General features: G+C 37.4%; 1 protein-coding gene across 4 annotated transcripts in view; it reads left to right on the top strand.

Annotated features, from left to right (window-relative positions):
* The window catches only part of GIPC2 (GIPC PDZ domain containing family member 2), a 445,972-nt gene that overhangs the window by 67,678 nt on the left and 350,896 nt on the right, over positions 1-27,398 (top strand). For 2 of the 4 annotated variants that reach the window (XM_019413907.2, XM_019413909.2), the window contains exons 5-6: positions 680-761; positions 12,349-16,462. In XM_019413907.2, the coding sequence (XP_019269452.2) occupies positions 680-761; positions 12,349-12,494 (228 nt within the window). In that variant the 3' untranslated portion in view covers positions 12,495-16,462. Of the gene's footprint in view, positions 1-679; positions 762-12,348; positions 16,463-27,398 lie in introns of those variants that run through there. The other 2 variants (XM_053893514.1, XM_019413908.2) reach the window with 1 other exon arrangement.

Below are 27,398 nucleotides of genomic sequence, written 5' to 3'. Positions count from 1 at the left end.
TTCTACCAACTGAGCCAGCCAGGTGCCCCTATTTGCAATACTTCTATTTGCAGTAACCTCTCCTGCTTATCTTCTACCAGTTTATCTTTGAAAACAGTTTGTTTTTTTCTTAGCAAGCAAACAGGGAGGGGAAGGAGGGGGGGAGGGAGGGAGACACAGAATCAGAAGCAGGTGCCAGGGTCTGAGCTGTCAGCACAGAGCCCGATGTGGGGCTTGAACTCACGAACAGCGAGATCATGACCTGAGCCAAAGTCAGATGCTTAACTGACTGAGCCACCCAGGCACCCCTGAAAACAGTTTTTAAGTCACCTTTTTTCAAGTCCTCTGTGACTTCTAAGAGATTTAAGTTTACCTTGTCTGTGATGCCTCTTATATCCTTTAAAATTTTTCCTTATTATTACATATTTATTTTCACAGTTGTCTCCCTTTCTGGATTGTTAGCTACTTGGAGACTGTGTTCTGTTTCTCCTTTGAATCCATGGCACTTAATGCTGACACTAAAAATAAGTATTTACTGTATTGATTTGTATTGCATTACAGAGCACATTGGGGATAGATTTCCACTCAAATGAGCTGATGGACACAACCATGAACTGGCTCCAAATCAGATTTTACCTTCCCTTAACATTCAAGAGATTTTATATAAAATAGTATCTTCTTTCTCTTGTCTTTGATAAAGCCCTCTGAAGCCAAAACAAAAGCAGTTGAGAAGATTGATGATCTTCTTGAATTGTACATGGGAATTCGAGATCCTGAGTTAGGTAAGATTATACTATTTTGAAAAGTCTTATAGTTCTTAATTTGATGGAATTTAGTGCTTATTTATGTCCTGCATTTATACTTCGTGATAAAAATTATTTGTGGAATAAGAAAAACAAAATGAAAATGTAATAAAAGAATAATGAAAAGACCTGACCCTTACCATTTACTAGCTGTGAGGCATTAAGACTCAAGTCGACTTTTCTAAACTGAAGTTTTTAATCTACAAACTATAAACTGTAATAACAGCCTTCCTTCATAGGCTTGCTTTATGGATTTAAAATATATATGTGAACAGGTTTCATTATAGGACACATGAAATGTTTTTGCTATAGATCTATGCCAATTAAATTGTATATTGGGATATCGAAGTTGTGCACACTTAATACAATTCCTGAGACCCTGTGAACAATGGATCAGAAATCTGAAGAGGAAGGACATGCCTGGTGTATGACTGATAAGGGCAGTTGAGCAGTTCAATTTCTGTGTATTTCTTGTGTCGTCATTAAGATATCAGGGTTTTGATTTATCAAGTAAGACTATCCATTGCAAATAACAAAGCAACAACAAGCTGAATTCCAGCTGACTTAAGGAATAAAAAGGGGGACATGTTTGGTTCTTATAACTGAAAAGTCTAGAGATAGATCCTGGCTTCAAAAATGGCTAGACCTGGAGTTCTTAGGCTATCACCAGGATGTGGTTTCTCTTCTTTTCATTTGGGCTGCATTTTAGGCCCCCCTACCTAGTGTCCTCTGGCAACTTCAGGCCCTCCCTCATGGAGTCAAAATGATGGCCATGGCTTCATCCTCTACAACTTAGTGTCAAGCATGATGGGAAAGAGGGAAGACCTTTTCCAAGTCATTCGAACAAAATGCTGAGGATTGACTCTGATTGGCTTGATTGGCTCACTGAGGCAGCAGTTTTTGGGTGCAGGGTGCAGGATGGTTAGATCTGGGTCAAATGCTCCAGCTCTGGAGCTGAGAGTGACTGGAATACTAGGGTTGAGCTGGTCAAAGTCCTGGCCTTTCCCATGTAGAAGCCAGGAAAATGTGCCTTTGAGAAGGGCAGATGGATGCTGGATGACGAAAGAGTAATGCACACTGTGGTGATGTGGTTCGTGTCTATATGCATCGGTGTGTGAGTGTGTGTGCACGCACGTGTTGTTTGGATCAGCTACTTAATAAAATTTTTTAAGCCAAAGACTTGGACTGTTATGTTTACCTGCTGCCAAGTAAAGTGTTTTACTCTAGCTCGGGTAGAGTATTTGAAACTCATTCTTTCTTTTCTACTTTAACTCACCTTCCTTTTTTCCTATAGAGTCTATTCTTATTTAGGCCAGGGGTGCCTGGGTGGCTCAGTTGGTTAATCGTCCTACTCTTGGTTTCAGCTCAGGTCATGATCCCGTGTGGTTCATGAGATTGAGCCCCATCTTAGGCTCTGTGTTGACAGCTAGAGCCTGCTTGGGATGGATTCTCTTGCCCTCTCTTTGTCCCTCCCCTACTCATGTGTGTGTGCGTGCTGTCTGTCTCTGTCTCTCTCTCTCAAAAATTAAAAAACTTTTTGGGTACAGGCCTTATATTACTTAAGTATAAATTGGGAATAAATAAGTTTTGCTCTTTTGTTATTAAATATATACAAGTATACATGGAAGAACAATTGGACAGTGGAGTAATTATGAATGAATTAAGAAGCAGTTCTTTAAGAATCAGTTTCTTTTACTCTGAAAAATTCAGTGCACTAAACATTGCTCACAAATTCCTTGTAAATTAACTTGTAATCCCATTGTAAAGTTAGTCATCTGTAACAAATTCCTCCAATGACATGGAAAGTCATTATCATTATACATGATTAGCAATGTGATCAGTCATCTAGGGAGGTAAAGTTTAAGGAAAGTAATTATTTGAAGAATGTAAACCATTGTTAAATTAGGAATTTCTGTCATTATTCAGATATGATTAGCATGAAGTACAAATCACAATTGTGACACTGATTCAACAGACAAATGAATATATTTGCTTGCTAGTCTCAGTGTTCTTAGCATTCAGAAACGTTAAGTCTTAAAATTGCAGTGACATCATGTTACTCTAGAGTTGTTAGTATAAATTTACATTAAAAAGTGAAAAAAAGTAATATGGCAGTAAAATGACTAAAACCAAAACACTATCCTCAAAAAGCATTGGGATGTATTTACCACTTGAAAATGGAAAATAATTGAAATGAGTTTAGGAAGTAACCCCGAAGGAGACAGTGCTTTGTTTGGTTATAAAGTTAATCTGTGAGTTATGACTTTTCAACTGACCCAATGCCCATATGTGTTGCCTTGGAATGTTATCCTTAGGGGAGAATGGAGTCTGGAAGATTTTGAGTCCTGTGACACCTTCTATGTGATTGACCTAACTTAATGAAAAGTTGTATCCTATAAGTTTCATATAAGTTAAGGCAACTGTGTAAATTATATATACAACTATAATATGTTCTGATACTGATTTAGGAGTTTGGAGATCACCCCAGCAATGTCAGAATTTTAGGATTTCTAATTTATTAAGGGATCCAGGAATGTGTGGAAAGGAAATTTGAATGATAGATTCTAAGTAATTTTTTCTCATAAAATATTTCTTAGTTCTTTTAAAAATATACAATAATGGTGTTTTAATAGAGGTAATTATATTCTTAAGATGATTTTATTCAGTGAATTCAAAACAACACTATAGAAAGCCATCCTTCTCAGATAAAGCCAATGAAATAGATTTTCATTAACAAGAAACCATATTCAACATTAGTTGTGTTTTTGATGTTTAACTCCTGTCTTGAGTTGCTTGAAATGGATTATTTATGAAAAGCCTTAAGGAAAATAAGTGCTAAAGGCCCTCAATTGAAGGAAATACAACTACAGGTTTAATGGCTAACAGTGGTTATGACATCTTTATTTAATACTGCTATGTGTCATTTTATAGATTTGAAAACAGATGTAGAGAAGTTTGGTAACTTACCCAAAGTCAGCTAACAAGTTGAGCTGAGATTCAGTTCTGGGATTTTGATACCAGGATTTTTCATCTGAAATAATATATTATGTTTAAAAGCTTTAAGTATTTAAAAACTTAGTGGAAAATGTAGATTGACCTATAGTACCAAAATAAGTTTGTTGCTAATAAATGATGTTAAATTCAGTTGTGGAAAGGATATAAAGATATTTTCAAAATGGCCACTAGAGGGCAGCACTTAGCTGCTATATGTAGTCTAACAATTCGACTCTTTCAGTACAATTTCTTTTTCCCCCCAGATAGTATTTGGGTGTTAAGTATTATTGCAGATATGGTTACAGACAAAAAATATTTTAGTAGCTGTCATGTTAATGTGATATAACTTTATGAAAAGTGCTTTATTTTGCTTGAGTTTCATTTTGCTTTTCTTTTAAAGATAGTCTTTAATCAAAAAGGATAAAATTATACTAGTTTACTTTTCGTGCAAGGATGTTGAAAATTTATGTTTATACTTTATTCATTAGCCAGACTTCATACATGTTTTAGTGCATGCTCCATTCTTAATTTCTTTGAGAATTCATACAGCAAATTACTGTGTTTTTAAAAAGACTTATGAAACACTGTATTACATATAGTGTTTCTAACACAACAGTGAAACTGCTTAATTGATATTTTTGTTATTTCTACCATACCAGGAGTTCTTTGAAGGCAGATACTTTGTTTTTAATCTCCGCTCCTACTACAGTAGCTCTCCTAGAGTAAATATTTGGTAAATGCTTGTTGACTGACCTTTGAGAGGAACAAAAATAGTGAATTCACAGAAAGTATGAGTCCTAACTTCATTAGTTTGATGCTTTAGCTCCTGGGAAAATTTATTAAACTTTGAGCCTAATGTTCACATCTTTATAAAAAGGGTAAAATAAAAACCTTATTGGGTTGCTAACACATTGCATTAAATAATATGTATAAATTAAAAAAAATCTTTTTAATGTTTATTTTACTTATTTATTTTTTTAATGTATTGGTTTTTTTATTTTTATTTTTATTTTTTTTAATGTTTATTTTTGAGAGAGCACATGCGTGCGTGAGCTGGGGTGGTGGAGGGGCAGAGGGAGACGGAGACACAGAAGTAGGCTCTAGGCTCTGAGCTGTCAGCACAGAGCCCAACGTGGGGCTTGAACTCACAAACTGTGGGATCATTAAATAATATGTATAAAGTTCCTGTTACACAATAAATCATAGGTAGAGCTATTACCATTTTTAGCAATAATCACTGGTAATTATTACTAGTAATAGTACTAGTGATGATAGAGGTAGGACTGCATAACTGGAGGTCTGACCAACTCTGGGACTGTAGTTAGGGCGGAAGTTTTATTTTTCTGCAGTGCCATCACGAGTGCATGAGTGAGATTATACAGCTGGGATCGTGAAGTTGTGGTATGGGCATCTTAGACCATCATTTTTCTCATTTTGTAACTAAGGAGCTTAAACCAGAGGTTGCAAGTCAGAGTGGGCAAGGTTGAGAATATATCATTCCTGGGCTCAGTGGCCTAGACAATGCTGCTGAGCTTCCTGAGGTGTCAAACAGCCATGTGCCAAGTTGTCTCTTATAGTCAAGTGGGTATGTGTATGTGTGTGACAGCTTGGTTGACTCATTGTCAGGGAACATCTGATCCTTGTCATTGTGTCTCCGGTTTAAGAGCATCATTTATCTGCACTGTTAGTTTCTGCTTCTGAGTGGTGTGTAGATTTTCTTGTATCTTCTTTTTTTTATTTTAATTTTTTTATTTTTTAATATATGAAATTTACTGTCAAATTGGTTTCCATTTTTCTTGTATCTTCTGTGTGCATCTTCTTTCTTCCTCAGTCAGATTGTATTTGACCCAAATGTTAGTAAAATCTTCAGGTAACTGTCTCAATAGATGCTATGTGTGGAGTCTGAGAAATATTTAAAATGGTAGACTACGCAAAATTCTAAGCTCGAGTCCTACTTTTATAATACTTAAGGTTTTGTTTACTCTTTCACAGCCTGGCTACAGGACCAGAGTTCTGGGCTTTGCTTTCTCCAATGCATGTTACCTGTGCCAGAGAAAAATTATTTAAGTGTAGGGGCACCTGGGTGGCTCAGTTGGTTAAGTGTCTGACTCTTGGTTTTGACTCAGGTCATGATCTCACGGTTCATGGGTTCTAGCCTAGTGTCAGGCTCCATGCTGACAGTGGAGAGCCTGCTTGGGATTCTTTCTCTCCCTCACTCTGTTCCTCTCCTGCTCTCTGTCCCTCTCTATCAAATAAATAAACCTTAAAAAATTTCTTAAGTGTAATTACAAAGCCTCCGCCTGTACCTGTGCACCTACCAGCATGTACTATGCCTAAGACACTGAACTAATTCCTGTGGGCATGAAAGACTCAGGAGCTATTCAAGATCTGTTGGGAGTTTATTGTCTTAATAGGAGAGAAGATACAGAGGTGGAAATGATGACAATACTGAGCAATGTTAAATATGCACTGTAAGACCTTATCACTCAACGTGTGGTCTGGGGACTGGTATTACCTGTCAGTTGGAAATGTAGACTCTCAGGCCTTGCAGCAGAGCTTCTGGACCAGAACCTGCATTTCGCCAAGGTCCCAGGCAATTTGCTTGCACATTCAAATATGAGGGGCACTGGCAGAAGGCTTTGGGGAATGCAGATATCACTTTCAGTTGTGGACATGGGACTTCCTGGAGGAAGGAGCCTCCAAGGAGAGAAAGGATTCTGACAGTGGAGCTGGTGATTAGGAGTAGGTTATCCTGGGTAAAGGCAGGAAGGAGGGATGGTGGTGGTTTGAGTGGTCAGATTCATGAGGGCGTAGCGTTAGTGTAGAGAAGTACAGCCAAGTGGGAGCCAAGGGTGCTTTGGATGAGAATGCCAGACTAGAGTTTGGTGTTTGTAAGTAAGCATTGGTGACCCAAGGAGTATTTTTATATATGGGAATGATGCAGACAGTCTTTGAGATGGAAAGGAGCTTTCTGGTCCTTTTGTCTCATTGTCTAATAGGATCCACACTGTGCTTTAGGAAGATAAATCTATTGTATCTCTGGGGATGGTGCTGCCCAGAATTGGAGGTTAAGGAAACATCATGGTGGCCATGGGAGTGAATTGTAAAGGAGCAGATCAGAGAGAGTGCAGAGGTGCAACTGAGGGGAGGCGTGTGTGGTCCACAGGCACAAGAAGAGAGCTGTAACGGGGAGAATGTGTGCACCACGAATGACAGTGGAGACAGTAGAAAGAGTAGCAATTTCTTCAGAAGAGAGGAGGAGGTTTGGTTTCTGGACATGCTGGTTGATTTACTCACAGAACACCTAGGAAGACTTGTCTACCACTTAGTAACAGGTATTTGGAACTCATGAGAGAAGTCAGGGATGGAAGTAAAGGTTTAGGATTTTTCTGCAAGGTCATGGTTGTGGCTAAAATCGCCAAGGCAAGACAACCTAAGGAGAAGAGAGACACAGGGAGAACCCTCCAGGTTTATGGGGGAATATCAATAAAGTACTATTTCCTGAGCCCTTGGCTTCTCTGTGTGAAAATGCATGCTCAGGGCAGCTCTCCACTTTTCTTAACTTAAAAAAACAATCTTTCTCTCCAGTTTGACTGTGTCTACTGTATTTTAAGTGTTTTTCCCTTGTCTGTGTAGAAATCCTCTTTCTAATGTTTTGTTATGATTTTCAGACATATAGCGGAGTTAAAAGATTCTGTTAATTTACTATAATCTCTTCATCACCTACTTCTCCATTTATCCATCCTATATAGAGATTTTGTAAAAACGTAGTTGTGATTGTAATATAAAATTTATGTTGCTTTCTCAGTAAATGTTAAGATGAAAAACTATCCCCAGCTTATTAGAGTTATTCTAATAATAAATACTGTTTAAAAATGATTTCAAAATATTTCATCAAGTATTTCATCTACTAGAATTCATTGTGCCAGAGAGAACTTAATGATTCTGCATCTTAGGTTTTGTTTTTGTGTTTGATACTGTTAGGTCCATTTGTATGCTAAATTCTGTTTTTAAGATTAAAAAACATTTTTAGATTTTTAGATGTTTTTATTTATTTTTGAGAGAGAGTGCGTGCGTGCGCATGCATGAGTTGGGGAGGGGCAGAGAGAGAGGGAGACACAAATCCGAAGCAGGCTCCAGGCTCTGAGCTGTCAGGACAGAGCCCGACGCAGGGTTTGAACTCATGAACTGCGAGATCATGACCTGGGCCAAAGCCAGCCACTCAACCGACTGAGCCACCCAGGCATCTCTCTGTTTCTAAGATTTTTAAAGAAGTTAGATTCCTGTATATCCAAAAGAAATAAAAACACTATGTTGAAGAAATACTTGCACTCCCATGTTCATTGCAGCATTATTCACAATAGCCAAGACGTGGAAACAAAGTGCCTATCAAGATGAATGGATAAAGAAGTTGTGGCATATATGCACCATGGAATATATTCAGCTGTTAAAAGAGGAGAAAATCCTGCCATTTGTACAACATTGACAGATCTCAAGGCATTATGCTAAGTGGAGTAGTCATACAGAGAAAGACAAATAGATACTGTATGGTCTCATATGTGGAATCTAAAAAAAAGCCAACAACCACACAAAAAAGACCCCTTCCTCCCAAAGAAACCTCCTCTCTCCTACTCCTAGAAAAAGAGACTAGATTTGTGGTTACTGGAGGCAGGTGAGAGAGGAGAGGGAATTGAACAAAAGTTGTCATAAGGTACAGAATTCCAGTTATGAATAAGTACTAGGGATATATGTACAACATGATGACAATATAGTTAACATTGAAGCATGACATATAGGAAAGCTGTTATGCGAGTAAATCCTAAGTGTTCTCACAGGAAAAAAATTTTTCCTTTTTTTCTTTATATCTATATGAGGTGTGATGGGTATTAAGTAAATTTACTGTAATCATTTTACAATATATGTAAGTCAAATCACTATACTGTACACCTTAAACTTAGTGATGTATATCAATTATATCTCAATAAAACTGGAAGAAAAAAAAGTGTAGGCTCCCAGAAGTGGACAATGTTAGTAGATTAAAGAATGTGAACATTTTTAAGGATTTTGATCATATCTGCTGCCAAATTGTTTTTCAAAAGCCAAACTTACGACGTTAAGCCAGTGTATCTGAATCTTTGCTTCACTATATCCTGGCTAGTGTTGCATATCGTTTAAGATCTATATATAAAAGTTTTAATAAACTTGGCAAAATGCTTTGGCTGGAGTAGCAGGTCCAGCTGACGGATGCTCTTCTTTGAAGTGTTTGTTTCTGGATTGATGGTAAATGCAGTAGCTTCTGCAGAGGTCAGGGCTGAGGCAAGGTAAGGGGGGTGGGGGGACAATGATGAGAAAGTCAATTCATTACTGCTTTATAAAAATATTTTTGAAGCAATCTTAAACTTAGAGGAAGGTTATAAATACAATACAAAGACTTTTTACTCTTGAACCATTTGGGAATAAATTAATGATATTCATTGCCCCCGGATACTTTAGTGCATATTTCCTCTAAACAAAGATATTCTCCTATCTAGTCACAATATAACCATGAATCATGAAATTAACATTGATACATCATTACCATCTAAACTCAGATCTTATGTTTTACTAAATAATATCTGTTATAGAAGGACATGTCGAAAATCATGTGTTACTTTTATATCAATTTGGAATCGTTTCCCACTCTTGATTTTCATGATCTTGATGCTTTGGAGGGTACAAACCAGTTATTTTATAGAATGCTTCTCAATTCTGGTTTGCCTGATTTTTTTTTTCTGAATTGCATTCAGGTTATACCTCTGGCAGAAATATCAAATATGTGCTGTATTCTTTTTTTTGTTTTGTAAGTTTTATTTTTTTAATTTACATCCAAATTAGCGTATAGTTCAACAATGATTTCAGGAGTAGATTCCTTAGTGCCCCTTACCCATTTAGCCCATCCCCCCTCCCACAACCCCTCCAGTAACCCTCTGTTTGCTTCTCCATATTTAAGAGTCTCTTCTGTTTTGTCCCCCTCCCTGTTTTTATATTATTTTTGTTTCCCTTCCCTTATGTTCATCTGTTTTGTCTTTTAAAGTCCTCATATGAATGAAGTCATGATATTTGTCTTTCTCTAATTTCACTTAGCATAATACCCTCCAGTTCCATACACATAGTTGCAAATGGCAAGATTTCATTCTTTTTGATTGCCGAGTAATACCCCGTTGTGTGTGTGTGTGTGTGTGTGTGTGTGTGTGTATACACACACACCACATTTTCTTTATCCATTCTCCCATCGATGGACATTTGGCTATTGTTGATAGTGCTGCTATAAAGATGGGGTGCATGTGTCCCTTTGAAACAGCATACCTGTATCCCGTGGATAAATACCTAGTAGTGCAATTGCTGGGTCGTAGGGTAGTTCTGTTTTTAATTTTTTAAGGAACCTCCATACTGTTTTCCAGAGTGGCTGCACCAGCTTGCATTCCCACCAGCAGCGCAAAAGAGGTCGTCTTTCTCTGCATCCTCGCCAACATCTGTTGTTGCCTGAGTTGTTAGTGTTAGTCATTCTGACAGGTGTGAGATGATCTCTCATTGTGGTTTTGATTTGTATTTCCCTGATAAGTGATGTTGAGCATTTTTTCATGTGTCAGTTGGCCATCTGGATGTCTTCTTTGGAGAAGTGTCTATTCGTGTCTTTTGCCCATTTATTCACTGGATTATTAGATTCTTTTCATTACATCTTATCGGGAGGCATAAGACTTGGTTTGTTCTATTTCTGATATTCATATTGATGATTTACGGTGGTGTTTGATAATGGTCTCCACCATAAAGTTATTCTCTTCTTAATAAGTATTTGGTGGAAAGAGATTTTGAAACTATGTAAATATCCTCTTCCTCATGTTCCTACATTCCTTCAATCTATTTATCAGTCATTTCACTGTGGATTTATGGTTTCATGTTTTGTTCAATGGGATTATAATCTATTAACATTGCCACTTAATTTGTTGCTTAAATTATCCCTGGTCTGGTCGATGGGGTCTCTATCACTTTGACTTCTGTGTCTTTTTCATGTTCTCACCAGTTGTTGATGGTTTCTTACCTTCTGGCATAAGATTAGCTACTCTTGGTTCATATTTTACTTTGCCTGCTCCAATCCTGGAATCAGCCATTTCTCCTGTGAACTCTGATTCTTTTTAGTGGAGAAAGTGTTTAAGAGCCAAGTTCTGGGTGCTTTGTGTGCTTCTTGCTATCTGGGTGTCTAAATCTCTCTATTGAAATATGTCTCCATTGGTCTCTTGAGTTCTGTTCCACAGGATTCATTCTAGTTTTCCCCTTTCTCTGTTTAACTTTTTCTGGCAGTGACAAATCTGGCTCCCAATATTCTTAATATATATACGTAGGTGATTATTCTCCAAGTGTGTGACCAATCATCATTGTAGCTTCCCTCCTGCCCAACTTCTCTTCCCTCCTGCCCAACCTCCATGCCTTCCTTACCACACCTGGACTCTCCATCTGCCACCAGGTTGTTTGGCCATGTGGAAGCTTCTTTCATCCCTGCATGGAGTCACTCCAGCCACATCCCACTTCTGCTCTGATTGTGGTGCCCTTCTTTGAGCCAGATCTTCTCCTTCCCTTCAGTCTGTGTCAGTACAGAACTGTTTAAGGCAAGACACAGTTCTTAAATGCTCTTAAGAGCCCTAGTAGATTTTAGCTGAAAGACCAGACCTCTTGGCTCATTCAGAGAAATCCTACAACTGTTGATTTGTTCAACCTTAACCTGGGAGGAAAGCAGATGCTGAGTTTTGGTGTTTCTTTTTTCCCTGTAGGTTCTTCACCCAAGTCCCATATCACATCTACATTGTCTCTTTCTGGTTACTAGTGTTTATAGGGGGCTGAGGGGAAAAAACAACAACAAAAACACCTGAGCCTCATGGGTTCCCAGCTAGTTTGGGCAGGTTCCATGGGAATGTGTACTCCTGGAGATGTTGGTTCCCAGACATAAGATATGGGGCCCAGGTAATTTACTGGAAAAACAGAATAAGGGCACCACTTCCTCTTTCTATCTTAAACAAGAAAGGGGCTCAGAAAAAGTTACCTTGATTCCACAAGTAGATAGATACCTTTCTCCTCTTCTCCGTAGCTTGATTTTCCCATTGCAAATTGTTATCCTTTGTCTTTTTTCTTTTGAGGGGCCGGGAGGACTAGATTCCATTCTAGTTAAGAGTGGGGTACTGGTAGAACTAGTGGCTGTGAAGAGGTGGGGGAGGGATGATGTACTTGGAGTTTCCCAGCAGGGTTAGCCACAGGGTTTTCTTTCAGGAGCTCTTGTCACGCCCATAGGATTAGCAGTGGTTCCTGACTGATGGGCTCCAAGGTGGAGGAGAGGACAGGACAGCTGCAAATCTGGCTGCAGGGGACAGATTGTTTAAAAATATATTTGCTACCTTGATATGATAGAATGTTAATGTTATAACTTGTACTAGAAATATATCTATGCATGTTACATTTAGAAAGTAATTTTCCTGGTGCCATTTTTCTCCAATCTGTGATGCTGTTGCATGTGTCATTAATTTTTAAAAATTGTTTTTGATAGCTACCACAATGTTTGAAGCTGGAAAGGACAAAGGTAATCCAGATGAATTTGCTGTGGCACTTGACGAAACTCTTGGAGACTTTGCGTTCCCAGATGAATTTCTCTTTGATGTTTGGGGAGCCATCGGTGATGTGAAACGAGAATGATTATGATGTGGATGATCCATCTCTGGAGAAATGAACCATTCTTCCTTTTTTGAAATCCCATAAGATCTGTTTTTAGACACTGTTACGGACTCTGGTTTGGTCTTATGTGTATGAAATACCTTCTTTGAAATATAATTTTGGTTTCTGGGTATCTTCTAATGCAGTTTCATATGTGCTATTCTTAAGATAAATTACCTAAAATATCAATTTAAATATTCATTCAAGAGTCTTTTTAAAGTAAGTTTTAGGGAGTATTTCTAGAGACATGATTTTGCTCCACATTAACCCATGTTTTCTTTTCCACATAGAAGTCATTGATTGCAATAGGTCTGTAGCTCATTTTCAATATCTTAATGCAGTGAAACTAGGATTAGAGTTTGATTTGTCTTGTAGCATCTTCATTTTGTTATACCAGCCTGAGCAGGATATGTTTAGGAAGCGAAGTGTGAATTATGCCACCTATAGGTCTAGAAGCATTGTTTCTTTAATCCACTGAGTAAGAGGAGGAAGGTTTCTATAGTCTCTTGACGTCTATAGCCTACTTTCTCTCTTCATAAAACAAGGATTGATTGACTTGCTTTTTGCTTCTTTGTAATTACTTTTTTTAAAAAACTTGTGAAATCTGTTGTGGTATGTGTTTGCTTGTGTGGAAGAAAGGTGGAAAAGGCAGATAGAGTAGAAACCACTTATATTTGATTTTTTTTTTAAAGCAATTCTTTAACCATTATTTCTTTTTCCACTCATACCCACGTTTATGTTACCTTTTATAAGCACTCCAGGGAAGGTTTTTTATAGTCCTTGTGGAACTTTTCTCTTGAAAGATATTTACTCAGAAAATAACTATGTTTGAGAACATTTTTTTGGGTGAAAGAGCAATGCTTTTAAGCCCCCTAAACTTTAGAGGAGATAGCATCAGAAATCGATTTCCCCCGGTGGAAATAAAGGAGGACCAGAGGAATTGAGAAAATATATTAGCCTATTATTTTAGAGTTCTAACATACTTTCTCTAAAACCTTACATTATTGAGAAAATTGAGGGCAAATGACTGTCTTATCACTCTTATTTGACATGTTATAGATGTAGGAGAAATGGAAATGAATGGTTTCAACATAGATCATTTAATAAGGCAGAGCATGGTGTGACCAAGCATTCTTCTAAAGTGTTGTATGGAAGATGCTGTGTGCTGCCATGGTAATCAGAAATAATAACCCATGAGGGCTGTGTTCCAGGAAATCAGAAGTAGTTCCCTTTTCGTGCTGAGTTAATGCTAAGATAACTATTGATTTCTGGTACAACTTTACCTGGACAGACATCCACTCCTCTTTCACATAAATCTAATGCTATGAAGCTGATATTCTTTGTCTCATTAATCTGAGACCTGTACAGAAGCCCGGTTTTACTCATTAATGTGTAACAAAAGTAGGTTATAGAATGTGGTTTGTCTTATTGTACTTGCCCATCATTTGAAAATAGGACCCACCTCAGGATGTAATTTGCTGTTACTTGTTCATTGGATTTCTTTTGGAGCTCCCCAAGTATCTATTAATTATTAACACCATCTGTCTTAGAAGGACACACAAAGAAAGAGTTGATATTTTTCTTTTTTCTTTTTTTTTTTTTGAGAGCATGTGTATATGCGTGTGCACAGGGGAGGAGTAGGGGGAGAGAGAATCTTTAGCAGGCTCCATGCCCAGTGAGAGCCCAACATGGGGCTCCATTTCAAGATTTGAGATCATGACCCGAGCTGAAATCAAGAGTTGGGTGCTTAACAAACTGAGCCACCCAGGCACCCCAAGAGTTTGATATTTTTAGAGATGAAAACATTGAAGCCCACAGAAACATTTTAAACAAAAAAATTCTTGTCACTAGATGTTAGATCTGAAATGATAAGTCATTATTATGATCGATGTCCGTTTCTCCTTTTTTTGGGGATGCAGGAAGATTGATTCCCTGTGATTTATGGAATCTCATATTCACAAAGTGGGTTATACTCACCATGATTTTTCTAGAATTTTGATATGTAAGATACCAGGGTCCAGGTACAGCTGTAACTCCACTTGTCTGTTGGCGTTAAATGGCAGTTATTATTTAGGGCTTCAGCTGTGCACAGGTACTTTAATACTAGTAAGTTTTTCCTTGAAATGTCTTTCTCTCTCACCTCTATTGCTAAGCTGATAACAGGGTCAGTTTCTTTGTCATTATGTTCCCTTACATGAAGATATATCTGTGAACTTGGTGACTTTCGGTAACTCTCTGAACAAAAAGAACAGGGTCTCTTTTTAGATGTCACGGTCTGCAGTTTGGGCTACCCTCCTGCTACAGTGAGACCAATCTTTCCCCAGCCCCCTCACTAAGCATGCTATTCCATTGGTCCCTCTGAACATTTCCAGAAACCTCTGTCATCATCTTTTGTTCTGTAAGGGTTCCCTGCCCGGTGGAGAAGGGTATTTAATTCTTGATTTTCTTCCATGCAAAACAGCATCTTTCAGTGGCTACTAAGAGCACATGTTTTCTTTGTGGCAGAGAATACATGCGATGACTGAACATTGGGCTAGATGGACCCTCAAACATAGCTTGGTTCTGATCAAGTGTATAAATTCTGATGATTACAAATAGGTACATTTTGTGTTTCTGTGACATTTCATAAATGTAATTATGTGAAACTCTTTAAGAATTCAGTTATAAAAGCAGTAATCAGTTAACCTCTGTTTGGGGCTGCCGTATCCAATATCGTAATGTGAACAGATGATTAAATAGAGATAATTTTGCCAAATGATTCATTTGCTATATTTCCTCCTATAACTTTAACAAATAGACATTTTCTAAGTACAGCACATTTTCTTTAGGTCCATGTTATTGCTAGACCTTCATCAAGTTGAGAGAGAGCCTTCCTGGCATTCTTCAGTTACCATTGCCTATCTGGCAGAGTAGCAAAATAAATTTCATCTGCAAATAGTTTTCAAAATAATGGTTCTTCTAAACAGAGCATAGTTATCCGCCATATGAAAGTTGGATCATATAATGACCCTCTCACCCTCTGATACCTCTAAAAATATATGGGTACTAATAGCATTGCTATTATTCTGGTGGAAGTAATAGGTTAGAAGGACAGTGGGGGTTTTACCCAAGCTAGAAGTGAATAAAGAGATAGGAGATGTTGTTCAGCTTATAGTGCCAAGAATTAGTGCTCTGGGTAAAATGCACATTTATTATCTTCTTGACACCGATGGAAAGGGACATCAGAGTAATTACAAGTCCTAACACATATCATGGTTATAAAATGTTTCTAAGATTGTGAAGTGTACAAATGGCACAGCCTGTCCCTACCTATTACCTGAAAACTAGTTCTAAGAAATGACTCTAGGTTATTATCTGCCAGGAGGATTGAAAGTTGAATATGACATCTTGAATTTCAGACATTAAGCCTCTGTAAAACTTCAGTATAGCCATAGATATTTTTTAAAGCAGTAACAAAAAGAAATTTAAAAGATTTTCTGGTAGATTGTTTTAAGTATACATCTTATATTTTGAACTGTTTGTGCTGTGCAGTAAGTAGTATTGACTATATACAGGTAAAATATTCTACAGTTTTGGAAAAAGGAAAGCTTTTCTCTTTAATAAAAATCATAACATATTCTTTAAAATGTTTTTTTGAGATTGAATTTTGGGAATCTGTTATGTGAAATCGTAACGTATTTTGATATTGTTTAAAAATGTATTTACTGTGTTTCTACTCATAGATGTATAAATGTTCATGCACTGATCAAAGTAAATTATTGTAAAGCTATAATTTATAATCTTTCTTATATTTAAAATATGACTCCTTAAAATAAACTTTTCATGAAAAAATGTTTTTATCATAAAAATTTGGGGTTTTAAATGTTAGGCTTTTTGTTTAAATGATTCAGGGGATAACACGTGTAATTGTTTAGGTCCTTATGTTTTTAATACATCATTGGTATTTTTTTTTCTCAGTGTATTTTTTCCTCAATGAAAATCCCAAAATTATGTGGTTTGATTCAGTAAAAATACAAGAGATATGCACTGCCAGGGTACTCTAAGATAAAATAGTCATAATCTTTTTCTGTTTATTAGATGGAGGTTTACCCAGGGTGACATTTCCTTATTCAACCAATTTTATGACAGTAGTTTCCAAACAATAGTGTAAGTAGAAGAAATATCAGCTTATAACTCTTAGGTAGTTATGCCTTTTGGATTCATTATCTCCTTGATGCAGTTTGAAGGCCCTATCAGAGCTGTTAGAAATCCTTAAAAATATGCTAATTTCATATGTTTGGGGTGGAGTCCAGGAATCTGCATTTTGACCCATTCTCCAGATGGTTGTTCCAATGGAAGTGAATCATGGACCTTTACTTTGAAGTCTCTGAAGGTCATGGACTAGCATTGGGTAGGAATGATAGATACGACTTCAAGAACTTACCATCTGTCAAGGTAAGCAGAGACCTAAAAGAGCTCTCAAATACAATAGGTAAGTGCTAAAATGGATATAAAATAGTATGGGAAGAAGCTGTAGATGACAGTAAGATTTCTTTTAATTTCACCAAGTGGGTGATTTTCTAAATGTAACTTGGTATGCCAGAAGAATTTGTTCTTGGAGAAGGAGACTTCCCAATTGGTGCACTATGGATTAACCCATGTGATAGTTTTGTCTCAGTTTACATGCAGTATTTGATACTTCCCATTGATACAAATAATATTGGCTATTTATCTTTCTCTTACTAGGTATTTTATTCTCTTCTAGTTTTGTAGATGAGGATCCTCCTAGTGGTTTTTAGAGTGGAATTGACATGCATGATAAGATTGATCTCAATGGAAATAACTTCAGTGGATACTGTAGTTTTAATTATGGAGAAGCTAAGCTTCTAAAAATGCTACTTGAACTCTTGTGTAGATTTTTCTCTTAGTGAGGTTCCTTCATGTAGGGGGTAGAGTGAATATGATTCATGCTTCATTATCTTCTTATGTGTCACCCAAAAATATGTTGACATATTTATGATTAAAAAAAATTGTAGATCCAGTGAGTTTAATTTAGCTTTGAAAAAGTTTCTCTAGGGGCTCTGGATGGCTCAGTCAGTTAAGCATCTGGCTCTTGAGTTTTTGGTTCAGGTCATGATCTCATGGTTCATGAGTTTGAGCCCTGCATCAGGCTCTGAGCTGACAGTGCGGAGCCTTCTTGGGATTATTTGTCTCCCTCTCTCCCTGCCTCTTCTCTGCTCATGTTTGCTCATGCTCTCTCTCAAAAATAAACATTAAAAAAAAGTTCCTCTAAGTTTGAATTCTTACCCACTTTTCCAGGTGAGTTGTTATAAAAATAGTTTGATTTTATTTTTATAGGTTTCCAGTGTATAGGATAGGTTAGGTGTGGGAAATGAAAATGGGAACATTGCAGCCATGTTCTTGCAATGTTCTTCCCTCCTCTCCACTGTGCATCCCTTCCTGGCTTCTTCTTTACCCACCCTCTATCCATGGGGGGTTCCTCAGGCCCAGACCTGGGTTCTGTCCCCTTTTCTACCCTCTTCTTGGAAGACTCATCTATTCCCATGGCTTTCAGCATTTTTACAGTTACAACTCCTAGATATATATCTTAACATTTTGGATTGCTCTTCTGCGATTTATATTCAGATATCAACTGCTTTCTTGACCTCTCCACTTGTGTGTCAGAACTTTAACGTGTTCAGGATGAAGCTAATTTTAAAGTCTTATTTTCCTTAATTTTCTCTGACAGGAAGTGGCATCATAATTCGCTTCATTGTTTCTTTCTTCACCTACTGTACCTAATTCATCTGTCTCCCAAATGTCTACTTCTTTCTAGTTTCACTGTCCCCTGTTTCATCCATGCCTCATTTCCATCTGGGCTGCTGCTTCAGGCTCTGCATGGCTCTTCCATCTTCCATTCTTGCCTTCCTCCAGTTTAGGTTTTACCTAGTAATGGGAGTGCTCTGAAAACATTGATTACAGGACATAAGTGTTCAGCTTTCTTGAAAGTGAAGATGTCAGGGTCTTAATGTTTTTCTTCTCTGGAAGGGCTTGATCTTATGCTCATTTTTGTCTTTGAGGGAAGGGGCACTGGTTTTTGGATGATTCAGCTTCTACTAAAGGGCACACAGAGGCTAAAGGCTATGGGGGTGTATGTGTGTGAGTGTGTTGGGGAAGGTGGGGGGAGAAAGGTCCAAACAGGAAGATTGTGCCTTGTTTTCCTGCAGACTTGTTATAGCTAGATGGAGTGTTAGATCAACAGGGGCGAGAACCTTCCAAAGATTCCTGCTGTCTCCTCATTGCAGAGGCAGTAAGATTCCCAGTCAGGGGTGATGTTTGAGCACCCAGGACCCTTGTCGAAGCCTGAGTCATTGAGCAGAGCCCAGCAGCTTTCATAGAACCAGCACTTCCCGTCTTGTTTGTTTCTCTCATCAGTGTTTGGTGAGGACTTTTTTGTATGCAGTTTTGCCTACTGTTGTCTAGCAGGAGGGCTGTCACATCAGCTCAGACCTCTGGCTTATTCCTGTGGGTTCCCTGCTCTAGGCTCTTTTTTTTTCGTTTGGTAATGATGTGACCCACATATAAACCTGAGAAGAGAGAGATGGTCCCTTGGATACGCCTAGAGGAGTGGTGGGGAAAGCCTTTGCTTTTGTACCAGCACAAGACTTTTCATAGGGACATGGGCAAATGACCCTTTCTGCTACATGTTAATGGGATCACACCACCCTCCTTCAGGCTCTTTACAGCGGCCTCCAGAGCCCTGCCCACCTCATCGCCACACTTCCTCCAAGTGTGTGTTCTGGTTACACGGAACTTTTTTTCACTTTTCACTTTTCACCAAGCACTTCCTTTCTTAGAGCTATTTCACTTTGTTTTCTCTTCCCTGAGTACTGTTCCTCCTATTTGCATGACCGTGTCCTTGTCATCCTTCAGTAGTTAATTTAAATGGCATTTCTTTGGGGATGACGTTTTTGACCTTCTTCCTCCCTTTATTCTCTGTATTCTTGATTTCAGCCCTTGTTTGTTTTCACCCTAACACATCAGTATTTTAAATTGTTTCATTTTTCTTCTATATTCCCCACTTGAATATCAGTTTCTTGGCGGTGGGATTGTTTTTATCTCTTACTGTTCTATCCCCAGCACTTGGCATGGAGCCTGGTATGTATTAAACACTAACAAAATAATTACTAATAAGGAACTTCAAATGTTAATTGAGTGCCCACTGTGTTCTCAGTTGTTGGAAGTAGATCAATTCACCTAATCCTCAGCAAACCCCTGAGGAAGGCAATGATCGTCTTCACTTTAAAGGTGAAGAAACAGGTCCAGAGAAATTAAATACCTTGCTCTAAGGCACATGTTTGGTTAGTGGCAGACAGGATTTGAACCCAGTTTTAAGTCCTGACTCTCTCTCAACTTGATCCTGTTAATACTTTACCAGAGCAATGTTCTCACTCAACTGAGGAAAGCTGTAGAGGGGATTAAACCCAGAGAACAAGGCTATAGGCTCACTTGGCTGCTGTCATCAGTCTGAGTAGGGAACAGCTACTCTGAGGGCAAGCCAAGAAGCGGACTTAAATGGCTAAGTGATGGATTTTATGTTACAAACCGTACGCTAAAGGATTTTTAGTGATTCTTTAGAGTAAAAAAAATTGTGACTGGCAATAGTTAAGTCTAGATTAAAAACAAACAAAATAAACATTGTAGTCACTGGCATAATAAATTCTTGCTGGTGTAACTAAAGGAAAAAAAAAAAATTAAGAAAGTTCCTGACCATATCTTGGAGAATGAAGACTGGCTTTGAAATCCTTCAAATCTGGTTAAAGTGATTTTATGGTTTAATTGTTTTGATTTGAGTTGTGGGTATTTTGCTTCTGGAGTCATTATTGTTTATGTTTCAGAAAACTAAGGGGTGAGTGCTGTGTTCTTTAGTTTTGTTTTTTTTTTTTGAAATCATTGTTTCACAAATTTTTTAAAAGCAGCTTATCACCAAATGCTTTGTGTACCATTTACTGTTTGAAAATGTCATTAGCATTTGAGGTTTCATGGAGCATGGAATATCACCATTAACCATTTTTAAGACTAAGATACTTGAATTCTGAGACATGAATTGAGAAGTTATGTTGCTCAGAAGCCCATTTCTAGACAAAAATTTTAATTTGTGGGTCAAAGAGGTGAGTTTATAGAGATGATTATAAATTTCCTGAATATATTCCCTGCTCAGTTTTCTATACATAAGAGTGGTCAGTTTCAACATATGAGTTGATGAATAGGGAGTATTTGTGAGGCTTCCCTCAATATTAAACCCAAAGTAAGACTGTAACTGTGGTAATGAAAAAAATGAAGTCAATCATATGTCTTTCCAGAGATCAAATATTCATTTGTAATTTGGACAGGTTTATTGAATTCCTAGTTAAAGGAGGTCCAGGGAAATTCTGAAGAAGGTATATTGACTTAAATAGAATTAAGTGGCATTTTCAGGACTGATCATTCTAAAATTCTGTGGATTGTGTCTGTGACTCTTCTTTTTGAGTTTTTTGATAAACACAGTTAATCACCTTGGTATAATGTTTTAAAATAATTAGTTTCCAGAAAGTTTCTTCCAGGTGATCTAGTGCTTAGAAGGAGACTGCCCAGCTCTCTACCACCTTGTCACCTGACAAAGGGAATTCACTAGGCAATTTAAAAAATTTACATTTTCTGACCAGTAGGTGGCACTGCCTGCCCTCGGGACTACCTCAAGTCTATCTGTCTCTTATGCAACTAACCTTCCATACCAACTTAGCTGTTTTGTATTCTTCTTGTATCTGTTCTGACTTGTCCAGCCTGACTTTTGAGGTCATTTGTGATTTCACTAAGGATAGCTTTTTGACAGTGCAAGTGTCTTTGATACCTGGACAGTTTCTTCTCAGAATCTGGGGGATTATATCTTCTGGTCTGGGAGAGTGTTCAGAGTGAATGACTAATTCTGCAAAACCAACCAAGGCTCCTTGAGATCTGAGAGGCAAATAAATGACTGAGCACTGAAGTACTGTAGGAGGTGATTATGGTTAATATCCTGTGAAAGTTATAGATGGCTTCATACCAAGCATAAAATTAAATAGGTACATTAAAAACTTTAAAACCTTATTCATGACTTCAAAACTTTTAAATAAGTTTTAAGCAAATAGTTAATTGTGAATTTGTTCTTTCCTTGAATAAATCAAGTTGAGCTTCTTTATATTTAGTAATTAATATTGTGTGATAATTCACATCATGAAAAAAACCATGGAGATAGAATTCTGGCCAGACATTGATTTCATATGTTACTGTTTCGACGACTGTCATTTGAACTAACTTTTCTTCTCTCTAATGTTTTTTTACATTTAAGTAATTTGCCAATACTTCTGAGTTATAATATCTTGTACTTATAGGATATTTTCCCCTTATTAAATGTATATCAGATCTATTATCAACTGATGTTATTCAGGACCCATTAGCTATAGCTAAATGACATTTGTTAGAAATAAGAGTTTTAAAAGTTGGGATTGTAATAATTTCCTATAATTATAATTGAACTGCTTCCTTATAGGCATACTTGTCAATTCAGGTCCAGGGTCTATATGCATGATTTCCTGCTGCTGTATGGAGTATACTAGCCCATGAAAGAAGCAACTGAATCACAAATCAACACCCTCAATTAAAAGTATTTTATCTAGGCTTTATAACTGGTCATAGGGAATAGCAGATATGTAAAAGCAAAGGTGAAGTTGGAAGGAATCAGTGGCTTCTAGAGAATTTCCCTTTATTAGACCTCCTGAAAAGCCCTGTTGTAAGCATTGGTCTTATGTTAAATGTCCAAATTCTTCATGTTGTGTTGATAGTAAGGATTTCATAATCTCTGGAATTTAGTAATTCCAGGAAAAGCGTGGACAATTAGATGGTGAATGTCAGCCATTAGTCTATTGTTGGATTCCTTAATCTAGCTGATTTGTGGCTCATTTTTGCACTTATGTTTGTTTCCTCTGTCCACAGTGTGTTTTATTAAGTATGGCATGTTCCACATGGTTGGAACCAAATATCCAAACCAAATGTTAGACTTGGATTTCACTAGCCTGTGAAGGACCATGTCTCTGATTGACACTTGCAGGAGTCTATCTATGTACCTCATTTTCTGCAGATCTGGAGGATTTTGGTTCATTTCTTCAAGGGCACAAACAGTCTGCACTTTGAGCTTCAGTCTCCATTGTCCTGGAGAGTGTGCGCCTCTCCTGATCGATGACCTGGGACCTCTCATTGTCTCTGGGTCTCTGTAAGTTGAATTTTATATAAAACCTGGCTGCATTTCAAGGACAAGAGATGCAAAACAAACTTCCATGCTGTTCTGCCATCTTGGCCCCCTCCCCTGAATTTTATATAAAATCATCCTATTCGTCAGGATTCAGTTACAGAGAACACAATCTGCTGTACTGTTATAAGCAGAAAGTAATGCAATCTAGGTTACCAAATAGGCCCCAGAATTGTTAGCACTCCAGAGAAGCCTCTAAGCTGAGGGAGGTAGACACAAGGATGAATTCCCAAAGTCTTGCTGCCCAACTGGGTTGCTAATGGAGCTGCTGCCATGGTCAGGAAGCTGTTCTGCTAAATCTTTTTTAAAAAAATTCTTAATGTTTATTTTTGAGAGAGAGAGAGAGAGAGAGTGAGTATGGGGAGGGGGAGGGGACAGAGAGAGGGAGACACAGAATCTGAAGCAGGCTCCAGGCTCTGAGCTGTCAGTACAGAGCCTGATGTGGGGCTTGAACTCAGGAACTGTGAGAACCTGAGCCAAAGTCGGACACTTAACTGACTGAGCCACCCAGGCACCCCATTTCTACTAAATCTTTAGCAGCTCTGGAGCCATATCACTTCTGTATCTGCCTTCTGAATTGAAATCTTGAGTGCACATGAGTGGCAGAACTTAAATCCTATCCAGAATCTGTAGCTGCAAAAGACCCTGAGGTAAAAAGTTTTTTTGTCCACTCTAGTATCAGAAGGATAACGCAGCAAGATTGGAATAGATGTTGAGCAAGCCAATCCAAAATATTTGCTACTACCAATAGTCTATATTTAAGTCAGACTTATTTTTCAGCAGCCCAGCTTACTTCCCTAATTGGGAAAAACCAGCCAGCCTTTTTTGGCATGTAAGCAGACAGCCAGAACATATTTATATAGATTGGTAAACTATTTTTTTTTTTTTAAATTTTTTTTTAACGTTTATTTATTTTTGAGACAGAGAGAGACAGAGCATGAACGGGGGAGGGTCAGAGAGAGAGGGAGACACAGAATCGGAAGCAGGCTCCAGGCTCTGAGCCATCAGCCCAGAGCCCGACGCGGGGCTCGAACTCACGGACCATGAGATCGTGACCTGAGCTGAAGTCGGAGGCTTAACCGACTGAGCCACCCAGGCGCCCCAAGATTGGTAAACTATTTTTTAAAATTCATGCTGTCTTTTAAAAATAAAATCGGTGGAGCACCTGGGTGGCTCAATCAGTTGAGTGTCTGACTCTTGATTTTGGCTCAGGTCATCATTCCAGGGTCATGGGATCAGGTTCCATGCTGAGTGTGGAGCCTGCTTAAGATTCTCTCTCTCCTTCTGCACCAAGCCCCCTGCCCCCCCGCCCCCCCCCCCCCAGCTCATGTGCTCACTCGTGCTCTCTCTGTCTCTCAAATAAGATAAAATAAAGTAAAATCAAATCAAATCACTGGCTAACATATTTTGTTGAAGCTTGTGTGAAAGTTGGTGAAATGGGCATAGGGATAAAACAGTACCACCCTGCAGATCCCATTGCCTTGAGACAAAACAATCTACATTAGAAGATTTTATTCTTGAAAATAAAAAAGTAAAAGCTTTATAGATTAATTGTTGAGTTGTGTGGTATGAGAACTTGTTGGTGCATTCTTTTCTCTGAATTTCTGCAAGGCTGCTGATTAGTTTTGGGCTCAGTGGGCAATCATCCGCTGTAATTTTCTTTCATTTGTATTTTGCTTTCTCTACTGGGTGAATGTTCCAACTTTCTTTTCCTTTAAAAAAAAATCCTTTGTTCCTACACAAATGGTGGTTTGCTTGAAAGAATTTTATTAGGTTTACTTCATTATTATAGAGTGTCTCAGTGCAAAGGATATAAGACAAATCATATTAAGGAACTGATAGACTGTTAATTGATCTAAATGAACAAATGACCTTTTTTGCCTCTTATCTATGCTGAAGCATCTTTTCAATGGATTACATATTACTTTCCAAATTGGATTTTATAAGTAATGCTAAATGGTAGTGATTTTTTCCTTTATTTGTGCTAAGAACTGATCTAAGTGAACACTTATTCTCCTTTAATTATTTTAGTCACTGACTCTTAATTCCATCCCTGATTGGTTGGTTGTTAAGGCACTACCCTAGTTTAGACATTTTCATCATAAGTGTTTTCATTTTTGTTTTAAAAAATTGTAGATAATTAATGTTTTAAATGTTCTGTACACTGAGAAATTAATGCTGCTGGAAGTCTCTTGGCTCTAAGATATAAAGGTGAGTGAAAATATCATTGTTATATCTTTTAATGTGCTACAAACAAGCCCTGCACTTAGAATTTCATTTTGGCTAGAAAATGTTATAGAATGTATAACATCTTCAGTTTTTGCAAAAGTCTGGGATTTTCTAAGCCTGTCCTTCTTGCAGCATAGTGGTAAAGTCTTTTGTATCTAATTACATCAGATTCTTTTTCCTTCTTTTCCAGTTCAGATTATTTCATCATCTGCAACAGAGAGAAGTAGTTAATGCATGTAAACATATCAAATTAAGTCATACATTAAAAAATGGTAGAGAAAAATGGCTCATAATGGGAGATGATACTGCATAATGAAATATTACATAAGGAAATGGAAGTCATATAGACTTGGGTGCTAGACTAGCTCCACTTACAGGTTAGATAAATTACTTCTCCGGCATTCCGTTTCTTCATGTCTTAAATGGGGAATAATAATATTTACTTGTCGGGAGGTCCTTGCAAGGATTACATAGATAATATACCTAAAACACTTAACATATTATTTGGAACATAGTAAGTATTTAGTAAGTTTATTGTTGTTGGTACACATCCAGAGTTTTCACACGCTGGTAGAGAGGTTCCTGAATATGATAGGAGCTAGGTAGAAGTGCCTGATCTGCTTTCTCCTACCTCCCCATTTCAATAATCTTGAAGGATGTTGACAACTGTAATATTCAGCAACAATCTGCCCTACTTGAGAAGGAATTTATGCCATATGTAAAATACGTAATTTTCTGGAAAAAAATTACCCAAATTGATTCAATGTGAGTAGAAAACCTGAATAGTTCAATCACCATGGGGGAATTAATTCCCTTCATCTACTGAATGACTCTGTGCAGACAGAAAATGTGAGTTTTTTATTTTTGGAAAAAGATAATTTCTATTTTATAGTAACTATTATAGAGCATTGAGACATGCTGAAATTCTATCAATTACTTTACGAGTGTCACATAGTGCTGCTGTACAACTTAAAATTTGAATACTTGAACAGAGATTTGGATAAAAACATCATCTTGATGGGATATCATTGAAATACTGTATTCAAAATGCATGAATGACATGAGAAAATGTATAATGTTCGTTTAGAAAGGAGGGCTTGTAACTTTATATTCAGCAGGATCCATTTTGTTAATAACATATTTTTCTCTTTTAAGTATTTATTTTAATGCCAGTTGGTTAAAATACAGTGTTATATTACTTTCAGGTATACAATATAGTGATTCAACAATTCCATACATCACCCAGTGCTCATCATGAAGAATGCATTCCTTAATCTCCATCACCTATTTAGCCCAGCCCCTCATGCCCCTTACCCCATTCTGGTAATCATCAATTTGTTTTCTATAGTTAAGAGTGCTTCTTGGTTTGCCTCTCTCTTTTATTCCCCCTTTGTTCATTTATTTTGTTAAATTCCACACATCAGTGAGATTGTATAGTATTTATCTTTCTCTGACTGACTTATTTTGGTTAACATAATGCTCGGTAGCACCATCCATGCTGCAAATGGCAGGATTTCATTCTTTTTTATGGCTGGATAGTATTCCATTTTATAAATATACCACATCTTCTTTATCCATTCATCAATTGATGGAAACTTGGGTTGCTTCCATATCTTGGCTATTGTAAATAATGCTGCTATAAACACAAGGATGCATGTATCCTTTTGAATTAGTGATTTTTGTATTCTTTGGGTAAATACCCAGTAGTGCAATTCCTGGATCATAGGGTAGTTCTATTTTTGAAGAACCTCCACACTGTTTTTCATAGTGGCTGCACAGTTTGGATTCCCACCAATAGTGCAGTTGGGTTCCTTTTTCTTCATCCTCACCAGCACCTGTTGTTTGTTGTCATTAATTTTAGCCATTCTGACAGGTGTGAAGTGATATTGTAGTTTTGATATGTATTTCCCTAATGATCAGTGATGGATTCATCTTTGGAAAAATGTTTATTCATGTCTTCTGCCCGTTTTTAAATTGGATTATTCATTTTGGGGTGTGAGTTTTGGAAGTTTTTTATACATTTTGGACACCAACTCTTTTCAGATACATCATTTGCAAATATCTTCTCCTATTTCCTAGGTGGCCTTTTAGTTTTGTTGATTGTTTACTTCGCTGTGCAGAATTTTTTATTTTGATGTATTCCCAACAGTTTATTTTTGCTTTTTTTTTTCCCTTGCCTTAAGAGACATATCTAGAAAAAAGTTGCTATGGAGTTAAAAATATATATATAAAAGGCAGTAATATAAATACTAACAATAGTAAAATCTAGTACAATTGTGGGTGACTTTGTTCTTTCTTGTACCTTTGTTTTCCAAATCTCAACAATGATTATGCATTATTTCCATACTCAGAAA

Source organism: Panthera pardus, unplaced genomic scaffold (assembly GCF_024362965.1).
Source record: "Panthera pardus isolate Hobbes unplaced genomic scaffold, ASM2436296v1 HiC_scaffold_11, whole genome shotgun sequence".
NCBI classification, from domain to species: domain Eukaryota; kingdom Metazoa; phylum Chordata; class Mammalia; order Carnivora; family Felidae; genus Panthera; species Panthera pardus.
This window is presented reverse-complemented; position numbering and strand designations above follow the sequence as displayed.